Consider the following 10,654-nt stretch of genomic DNA (forward strand, 5'->3'; position numbering starts at 1 on the left):
TAGCCTCATAATGAGTAATCTTGAGTAAAAAGAAAGTGGATGATATTGTTGCCATGTAAATGATGGATTAAAAAATTTCATACTAGCCTACATTTAAGAATTGATAGCGAGATATTTTTGAGACGATTTTTTTTTTTGTTATAAATTCCAATGAAATATAATGATAATGGGCAGGATCATACACGGAGAAGACTCTAAGATGAGAATGTCATTGCAAAACTCCTAGAATTCCAAAATTAATGATTTAGCTACCTTGTTGTAGTAATTGAAGAATCCAAAGACCTGGGCACCATGACCATAGAAGAACTTACTGGTTCTTTACAAGTATACGAAAATTGGAGAAGCTGAAATAATAATTAGTTGAACGAACTTTTTAAAGCAAAGTTTTCTGTAATAGAGAAAGATGAAAGATATTATTAGGCATTAAAAGTTCTTTTTTTTTTTTTTAAATTCCCTTTAACCCTCTTTGTTGGAGCTGGAGCTATTGTTCCTTTGGTGACTCAAACCCACGATCCTGAGGTTATAGGCGAGGGTGCTGACCATCTGAGCAACCCCTCTTATTCATTAAAGTTGTAGACATGGACGAGGTAAATCAAGATTCAAGAAAGAAGTCGAGTTAGAGTTCGTGAAGTTACAAGACCAAGTAATGGTTATTTTCGCCAAACTATTAAAGATTGATATCTTTCACATCTTCTCTTGGAGCAACGAATTGAGTTTAGTTTGGGGGGGAGGGGGGAGGTTGTCAAAAAATTAGACTGGGGGAGGGGGGAGGTTGTCAAAAAATTAGACTAGATTCATCTCAAGCATGATTTTTCTTAGTTCATCTATTAGGGAATTATTGTAAAGATACATATATTCTTGTTTTCATGAACTAAAGGACAGAAAGAGACTAGAATTAAAATATATTATGCAAGCAAATTGAGTGAAGTAAAGAAAAATATTTTCCTTCACTTAGCCTTCAAAAACTGATTGAGATGCATCCTCTCTCCAATATTTTAATAAAATAATGGATTAAGCTGATAAAAATCTATAATCCCCTTGGTTGGGTTGACCATTCCATTTTGACGACTCTATCAAATAACTAAAGAGAAATACATCAAACGAAACAAAAATGTTTTACATTATTTGCTCATTAGTTCTATATTTAAAGGTGGAGATTGGACCCGAGCTATCTTATAAATCATAAACGTATAAAGAGAGTACAAAATTATAGACATGTTTTGATCAACCCAAAAAATAAATCACAAATGTTTAAAGTTAGTATAAAATTATATTAGAGACATATTTTAATTAACCCGAGAACATAATCTCACAAAACATTTATACAATGACACAAGTAGATAGCTTATAAGTCGGGCGAGTTTTTTAACAAAACAACAAAGGTAAATAAATTACGGAACTGACTGAAATGGACCGGGAGTTCCATACAATATTATTGCACAAAAAGGTTCTTACGGTGCCGGGATAAATAATAATATCTCTATATAACAATCATTCAGTATAAAAGTCAAGTTTTTCTCAAAACCAATTTTTTAAGTTATATTTTACCTCTCTATAATAATTTTTTATATATAATAGCAATAACCATATTTATAGCAGAACGCTCTTTGTAAAATTACCCCTCTATAACAACCATATAGAAGCTTCAAGATTACTAATAATAATTCTAAAATATGCACACAATCTTTTCCATTAAACAAAGTTTCTATCTTGCATAAGATATAAGATTTGAAGATTTGCACGTGATATCTTTTCCATTGGACAAATTCTAAAAAATATTTAGATTGAATTTAATTATTAAGCTCTTAGATTGTATTCAAGGGAAAACTATTAGATACTTTTTTGCTGAAAATTTAGATACAAATCTTCATCAATTCAAGCGTTATATCGCTAGTAAGAGAATGAAATTTATGAAACAAGCTACAATTACAAAGTTCTTCCATCAATCTTGAAAAGAATTATTTTTTAGCCAACTTTAAAATGTCTGCTTTAAAGTTTTAATCATTATACTCTTAGTTACGAATTTATTAATAATGTATTAGCTTTTTTAATATTTAATTAGTGAAATATGTATATTTTTTGAGATTTTAAATTTGAATAATTTTCTTATCTTTTATATGTACATTAAAAGAAAAAATATTAATTTTTGGATAATTTTTATTTATAACAGCCAAAAGATATTTAAACGTCAAATGCTGTTATAGATGTATAACAACCATTCACTATAAAAACCAAAAAATATCGGAACAAACGAAACTATTATAAAGAGGGTTGACTGTACAACCTTCTATTATCAATCCCAATCATTTCTATTGGTTATATTCAACCAAAACCTTTAAAAATTAATAGATCTACTTTGTCTTATTCAACAAGTTTGATAGACAATATAAATCCATTAGAATATTATCCATTCAATTCCAACCATAAATAAGTATTTTTTCAAATTTTCTACCGCATATATTTTATTGTTTTTCAATTTTAGTTGTATGCCCATAATATATTACTCCCTCCGTTTTGAAAAAGATTGTCTTAGTTTGACTTGGCACAATTTTTAATAAAGAATGAACGACTTTTGAGATATGTGATTTTAAATAAGTTATTCCCTCCGATCCACAATAAGTGACCAATTTGCTTTTTCATTTTGGTCCAAATAAGTATCCATTTATGTAATCAAGAAAAAATTTAATTTGTTTTTACTCTTTTACCCTTACGTGCATATCCCTAAAAAGTTTTCTTACTCTTCACATTAAATCCACTATAACTATGTGACCAATATTTAATTAAGGGTAGTTTAGTCATACTATGTATTTTTGTATAGAATTTAGTTTTTTGTTAATGAGCGTGCCTAAAGCAAACTGGTCACTTATTGTCGACCGGAGGGAGTATAATATTTATGTGGTTATAAAACTTTTGAAACTTGAAATATGAAACATGTCATAATATTTGTGTGGTTATAAATACTTCTTATTAAAAAAATATTTAAATGTGCCAATATTTTTAAAACAAACTAATAATAAAATAGTGCAAATATTTTTGATAAAGAGGGAGTAGAAGAAAAAGAAGACGAAGAAAGAGGAAGAAAGAGAGAAGAATATGGAGAAGAAGCACGAGAAGAATAAGGAAGAAGAAAAACAAGAAATTCTTGGGAAACTCTATTTTTGCACAACTTTTCTAACAAGATAAAAAAATTAATCTTAAGAAGCCCTCCTGTAAAATTCTTGAATGTCAAAATTTTATATTAGCTTCAAATGAAACTTAGTGACACTAGAATTAGATAAGAACCAATTATCTTGACAGATTGTTCTTTTGAGTTGTGTGACTATCATCGCTAAGGGTGTGATGGGATAGATCAAACCTCCTCTCCTTAATTAAAAGTTTTGGGTTTAACCTCTAAGAATGGAAAAATGTAAGAAATTTATGTACTACAGCGAAGAATTGTTTTTTAAAAAACACACACAAATGAATAGGGTTAAAAGAGGGTACCGTTCAAATTCATTGATTTAACATCGGTAGTAGTCGATTAAGCATGAAACCAACTTCTATGATCCACTAGTTATCATGCTCTCACATCCCGAATAAGCTAGGGTTTTGAAATTAGGAAAAGAAAGGTTGACCTCTATTTATTGAGAGTGTTTACCTATCACAATTTAATAGTCATTGGGCCTTGTTATCCACACACAAAATAATTTAATAATAAGCCTTTATTTATCAAATATTTGGGCCAATCCGCTATCATTTTCGGTCTATAACCAATTAAGGTAAGTCTAAATTTCAGCAGAAACCTCTAGAGGAAAGAACTTTCCCCTTTGATGGGTTATACACAATGCAAATCTAAATTAGTCGAATCAATGGGCATCGAAAACCAAATGGTTATCCAAAAAACAAAGAGTTGTATGACCATCTCATCTAAAGACTTAAAATACTAAGAGATGCAAATTTTCAGTTTCATAGATCAAAGCACCTGTTTCTTTTTTCTTTTTAAGTTATGAAGGGTGTCGGTAATACTTGAACCTAGGATATATGCTTGCTCTAATATCTGTGACATTTCATTTAAAACTTTAAACTATTAAAAAACATACACTTTTATTTACTTAATTATATCTCCCACATATTCACCATTAATAATTACGTTTTGGGTTCATGGAGTTCTAGTAGAAGCAAAATCCTCACACATGTTATTGTGAACTCAATCAGATTCTTATTAATCGAGCATAATCAAGAATACTTAGATAAAATGCCCTTATTATAGAGACAAATTAAGATAACAATGATTGAACCTTTCTAAGAGTCCATTGAGCTAGTGAGTGATGGAATTTCAGCAAGAATCAGAAAGAAAAACTAAACATGATCATATTTATCAGTCTTAATTGAGAGGTGTTACAAGTAGAACAGATCATATTGAAACTGATGTCTTTCACATCATATGGATAGTGGTGACAGTTCACTAGTTTTACAGAAAATATGTTTGTGTACAACATATGATATTTCAATCAAACTATATTTACAAGTTCTTGAACCCTCTTTAACCCAAAAAATAAAAAGCTTACTTTTTTTATGACACTTCAACCTTCAACGCAGTGTTCCCACTGGTCTTTTGTAAGTATACCACTTAGCTATCATGAGATAAACTCCCAAATTCAGTACACTCAGCACAGCCAAAAGATAATAGAAGTAGTCAAGGTGACCATAATTCAGGTTATCTGGTATCCAACCAGGTTTCCCATTCTTGGTTGTAGTTTTCATGACAATAGTCACAAGCAGAGAACTCAAGTAATTCCCAAGTGCAACGGTAGTCAGTGATAAAGCCGAACTCAAACTTCTCATGGCATCTGGTGCTTGCTCGTAGAAGAACTCCAACTGACCGATGAATGTGAAAACTTCGGCACAACCTATAAGGAAATATTGTGGAACCTGCCAAAATATTGACATGGGGACCTGCTCCAGTTCATAGTAGTTATGTCTTTTCACATATTTTAGCCGAAAGAGCTCCAGAATAGCTGCAGATACCATGGCAAAGATGGATATGAAGAGCCCTGTACCCATTCTCTGTAGTTGTGTCAAGCCATTCTTGTGACCTGTAATCTTCCTAGCAATTGGAACAATAACTTGGTCATAAATGGGAACCCAGAATATAACGCTGAGAGTGTCGAAAATGCTAAGTGATGCTGGTGGAATCTTGAAGCTGGAATTTCCTACGCGAGTGTCCATGGACGCTCCTTGCAACACAAACATGGTACTCATTTGACTATATACAGCACTAAATACGATCCCCGTGGCCCATATAGGTAGCAATCGTATAATGGCTTTGAGCTCCTCAACTTGGGTCACAGTGCAAAGTCTCCATCCGTCTATATTGCCTTTCATATGGTCAGACTCTGTCTGCACTGCTGCCTTGTCGAAGAAACTGCATGATAACATCAGTGTAAATCATTTGTTTCATCATTTACCATCATGGCAAATAGGAGAACCATTAAAAATGCGGAAAAAAAAAAGTTGATAGAACTCAACATTAATCAATGTGGACAGCAAAAAAATGGTCCAACAAGTCAGTGCACTGTGTACATTTTTCCAGGTCCATGTAAAGTATCACTAGAATATTGAACCATTCATTGTAATAAAGATGATCACATTAATAGTTTTTCTACCAGAGAATTCTAATTCCTAGACAGTCACTAGTTTTTTGGGCAAATGCATTTCATCAAAAATAATTATGGAAAGTTTCAAGGATATCAACAGTTGCTCACCAAAGGTCTTTTGTATGATCAAGCTTGCGACTCCCTGTGATTGCAGACTCTGCATCTGTTGTCTCATACAAGGAAGTTTTGTCTCCAGGCACATCAACTTTAAATTTTCTGAAGGACGCAACAACCACTTGACATATGCGAGTCAGAGGGCTCCCTCCAGGTCTTTGGTTGCGATACAATCGGGTCCCTGAAAAGAAGCTTACTACAGCAATGGCCATAGTCACTGCTGGAATTCCAAAACCCCATCCCCAGCCCACATTATCTTGTATCCAAACCAGCACTGAAGAAGCAATAAGAGCACCGATATTAATCGAAAAATAGAACCAATTAAAGAAAGATGACTTGTGTTTCTTCTCAACTTCATCAGCATCATCAAACTGATCTGCCCCATAAGATGAAACGCAGGGCTTAATCCCACCAGTGCCCAATGCTATGAGGTAAAGTGCAACAAAGCAAACTGCAGTTTGCACTTCCTTTGGATCACTGCTTGGCTTTAGGCCTGGGACAGAAGCTGACAATGTCAACAGAGTCATCCCCTGCAAGAGACGTATATTTATGCTTCTAAGTTCCCCATAAAAGGAATTTAAGCTGCGACTTTGATATATTTATTTATTTATTATTCTTTCATCCTTTAAGTTGATGAGAATCAATTAAAACTCAGCAGTTAAAGGTAGCACTTTGGCATATGCTCCAAAAAATTCATTTCCCCCCAGCAGAGGCAGATCCAGGATTTAAATCCTATGGGTTCAATTTTAAGATTTTTAACATTGAACCCATTATATTTTTAAAGTTATAGGTTCATATCTACTATTTTTGCAATTTTAATGAATTTTTATATACAAATTTTTATTCCGCGTCGAAAGTTATGGGTTCAGTTGAACCCGTAGCTAGTAAGCTACATCCGCCTCTGCCCCCCAGCTTATTCATCCTTTACATGTTTTTTGTGTGTGTAACATGTTTACATTGGACCAAGTTTTTCTTCTTAGTTTCCACCATAAATAAAAGTGTGCTCTCTCTAGCCATTTAAGCTTTTAGAAAAGGTGATTACACACTACAACATAGTATCAAACTAGACAAAGGTCCTAGGTTCAAGTCACTTGTAGAAAAAGAAGAAAAAAGTTCCACGTTCTTGACCCATGAAAAAAGAATCTGGCTCGCACGTAAGAGGCGTATTGAAACATAATTCAGTAAATACTAAATAAAACTATGTTCTCTCTACCCGCTTAAACTTTTAAAGGAGGCGATCACACAATTCAACACAAACAAGTTACAGAGTCTAGTGAAGAGCTAATGTACTTCAATCACTAACTGAAGACTTGATTATTGGTATATGGATCGGTCCAGCACGGATTGAAATAGGAGCCGGTTCGACAGAAAGCTTTTGAAAACGCAGTGCACAGATATAAAACTTACAATTACATAGATGATTGAGAAGCAGGCAATTGTCCAGTATCTTCCAAGATATGCATCTGCTAGAAATGCTCCAATTAGTGGTGTGATGTAGCATGTTCCGGACCAATTTGAGACATTCTTTGAAGCTGTAGCACTGTGTTGGTTGAGCCTTTTCTTGAAATACAGAACAAGATTTGTGCTCATCCCATAGTATGCCAATCTTTCACAACACTCATTTCCTGCCAAGAAATATTCCCTTCAGAAATTACTAACCATAAACCTATAAAATACTAAGGGGTCGTTTGGTATGACGGATAAGCAAAAATAATCCTAGGATAAAAATTAGTACTGCATTTTCCCTTGTTTGGTTACTAATCCTGGGATAAGTTATGACATGATTAAAAATAGTAGTAGGATAACTTATACCCGTCAGAGGGTGGGTTAGTAATCCCATGATAAAACAGTAAAATTGACAATCCCACGATTAACACAACATAGTAGCAAACAGTCAATGAGAAATAATACCAGGATAATTAATCCAAGTATAACTAATCCCAGTATAACTTGTCTTCAAACCAAACGACCCTGAAGAGTTTAACTTATGTATCCACTATCTGGTTATCTTAAACATAATTATAGGTAACATTCCATAAAAACCGGGATTAGTAACTTGAAATAAGACAGGTTACCTGCTAAAACATGTTAAATTACTTTGAATATAAATTGTTTTTACTCTATCAGAGCATATAAGTTAATCCATCAAATAATGTTCTAAAAGGAGAAAAAGTGAAAAAGAAAACAAAAAATTAAGAATGTCGAGCATGAGTACCTAAGATGAAAGGGCAGGCTTTCCAAGACCCAGTTTCAGTCTTCTTAGCTGGATTATTGCGGTAATCAACTGTTCCATCTTTCGTATACAAATCATCTTCTCCAGAAACTTCTCCCATGTCTTTCTGCATACTGCAAATTAGAAGTTTAGCAGGTTGAAAACTATAAACACTCAATCAATTGCTAACCGTTTGATAAACAAATAATAAAATTTGGACAATCAAACATGAAAAGCTCAAATTACAAAATTTCTGCATGCTAATCGTTTGATAAAAAAAGCACTTTAAATAACTTGAAAACTAACAACCAGGTTAAAATCTAAACGAAGAGAGATATACAAAAAGGGTATAGTACATACTTGAATTCGAAAGTGTTTCTTTGGTTCCCAAAACTCAGCAGAAATGCTGTGCTAAGACGTCAAGTTAAATAGATAAAGAAGAAAAGATAATTAGATCCAAGAGTGAGCTGGATGGCCCAAATGATTCATAAATAATCCAAAAAGCTTTTGAATAAGTTGACTTGTAAACTATAGTGAGGCAAAGAGTAATTAATGTCACATTGTGTCACTCAATGACAAGTTAGTCTTCTCAACGTGCCGTTTTCACGTCACCAGAGGCGGATGGAACTAGTAATTAATAGTATTGTTCATTTGAATGTTAGTATTTTCAACAAGGAATATAAATACGTAATAGTACTACACTAAGTTTTAAAATTACAATAATTTAATGTTTTAAATTAACATTAGAAATTTCGGATCAAATTTATTTTCTGAATTTGTGTATGAACAAAGCAAAGCAATTGCGTAAAAGTTGGATCGCGATGTGTGTGTGAAACCAAAGCGTGGAAAACAAAAGTGCACAAGAAAGTGACATTAGTGAAAGTGCCAACTGGGCCAAACTGCCCATTGAAATTTCCCACTATTATAAGCGCATGGGCAGAGAAGATATGATTTCAAGCATGATTACGACCTTAGCTTTATTTATCAGTCGGTCTCTGTGATTACTCTAATACAAATTGAACATTATGTTTAAGCGAAGTAAGGGAAAACTCCTAATAATAGTACTCCACTTATATCTGCCTTGTGTCCAAATTTGATTGGTTTGGACTTTGGACAAATTGTTCAGACGTAGCATTGGAACATCCTGCGGTCAAAATTAACTGAGGGTTATTCAAAAAATGCTTCCAAGATTCTTGTTGCTTAGTGCCCTGGCCCTAATATATGTCTTGCTTCCGAAAATGCTTACTTGCATTTGGTTTTGTACTAAATCAAACTGTATAACCTTAAGAATTACTATGAACTTAAATGGGGATGCACGTTACTTCAACTTAAAAATTTATACTAGTACTAGTACTAGTACTAGGATTAAAGAGGAAACACTTGACTATCCATGGGCCGGGCCCGGGGCCGGCGGCTGATCATAGAAACCAACTTTTTTTTTTCCAAGCGCCGCAAAAACTTGTTTAATTTCTTCTATAAGAATTGACATCAGTTTTATGAATTGTTTTCTAGGTGGTTGGTTAACGTAGCAAGAAGATTCATGAATCGTGATATCCATTCTTTCTCGATAAAATGATATGCGCTTTAGCATGTCGTCATAAGGGTATAAGCAATGGGTCATAAATTTCTTAGTAACTATATATCGAAAACATGTATTTTCACACCGTATTACTAATCTCTCATCTCAATTTGAAATCTTACCTCGTATTACGGGTATTCCTAAATATGTTATAATACTATTTTCTTGTAATAAAGTTTTTTAATTACTATACACTACTAGAAATTCGGGAAAATCCGTCCACCAAAACCGACCAACGTAGGTCGGTAATGGCCAATAACCATCCAAAACGCGACCATTAATGCGTGGTCGGTATTTTGAAGGTCGGAAGGGTATACCGACCAATGTTGGTCGGAAATTACCGACCAACATTGGTCGATATGCTCTACACGACTATTTGACAATTTAATTGACTTACCGACCAACATTGGTCTGAATGTTATTTTAATAATTTAATTTTACCGACCAAACGTGGCCGGTATATTAAATTTATTAATTTTGCTTACCGACCAATTTTGGCCGGTATTGAGATTTGTTTTTATAAATAATTAAAATTTAAAAATACCGACCAATGTTGGTCGGTAAACTGGACAGGGCAGGCAACTTACCGACCAACTTTGGTTGGTAATGCTGAATTCTGGGAAATAAATGTGCATTAACCGACCAACATTGGTCGGTAATTTGTAATTTTAATTTTTTTTATTAGATACCGACCAAAGTTGGTCGGTTTTCTAGGATTAATTTTGGTAGAAAATGCATATTTTGGTAGCTACACCACCTGCCAAATAAAAACAGCATACCAATACCTCCAATTCACATATAATAACCACCAATTCACCACATACAATCCCTAATTCACCACAAATCTAACCAAACATCCCAGAACAACAATAACAACAACAACCAAACATCCATTTAATACTTTAAAACTAAAAAATTAAAGTTCAATTAAACTTCACAATCCAAAACCAAGCAAAAACTAAGTAATTACAACAAGTTCAAAATTGTTCAATCTAAATCAAAACTAGTTCTATTAGTCTAGTTCAAAGTATATCAAAGTATTGGTCAAGGGATATTTTCTACAACATCATCATCACCTGATGAGCTTTTATCTGCAAGACGGTATAGAGAATG

The 10,654-nt window shown here is 33.4% G+C and overlaps 1 protein-coding gene across 1 annotated transcript; it reads right to left on the bottom strand.

The window, feature by feature from the left end:
• Window positions 1-4,325: 4,325 nt before the first annotated feature.
• Window positions 4,326-8,461, bottom strand: LOC104088103 (protein NRT1/ PTR FAMILY 8.1-like). The gene is made up of 5 exons (XM_009592722.4): window positions 8,323-8,461; window positions 7,966-8,096; window positions 7,158-7,375; window positions 5,745-6,280; window positions 4,326-5,404 (listed from the first exon to the last, which is right to left on the bottom strand). The coding sequence occupies exons 2-5, from the start codon at window positions 8,093-8,095 to the stop codon at window positions 4,570-4,572; spliced, it is 1,719 nt and encodes a 572-aa protein (XP_009591017.1). The 5' UTR covers window position 8,096; window positions 8,323-8,461; the 3' UTR covers window positions 4,326-4,569.
• Between the last annotated feature and the right edge of the window lie 2,193 nt (window positions 8,462-10,654).

Source organism: Nicotiana tomentosiformis, unplaced genomic scaffold, assembly GCF_000390325.3.
Source record: "Nicotiana tomentosiformis unplaced genomic scaffold, ASM39032v3 Un00215, whole genome shotgun sequence".
Lineage (NCBI taxonomy): Eukaryota > Viridiplantae > Streptophyta > Magnoliopsida > Solanales > Solanaceae > Nicotiana > Nicotiana tomentosiformis.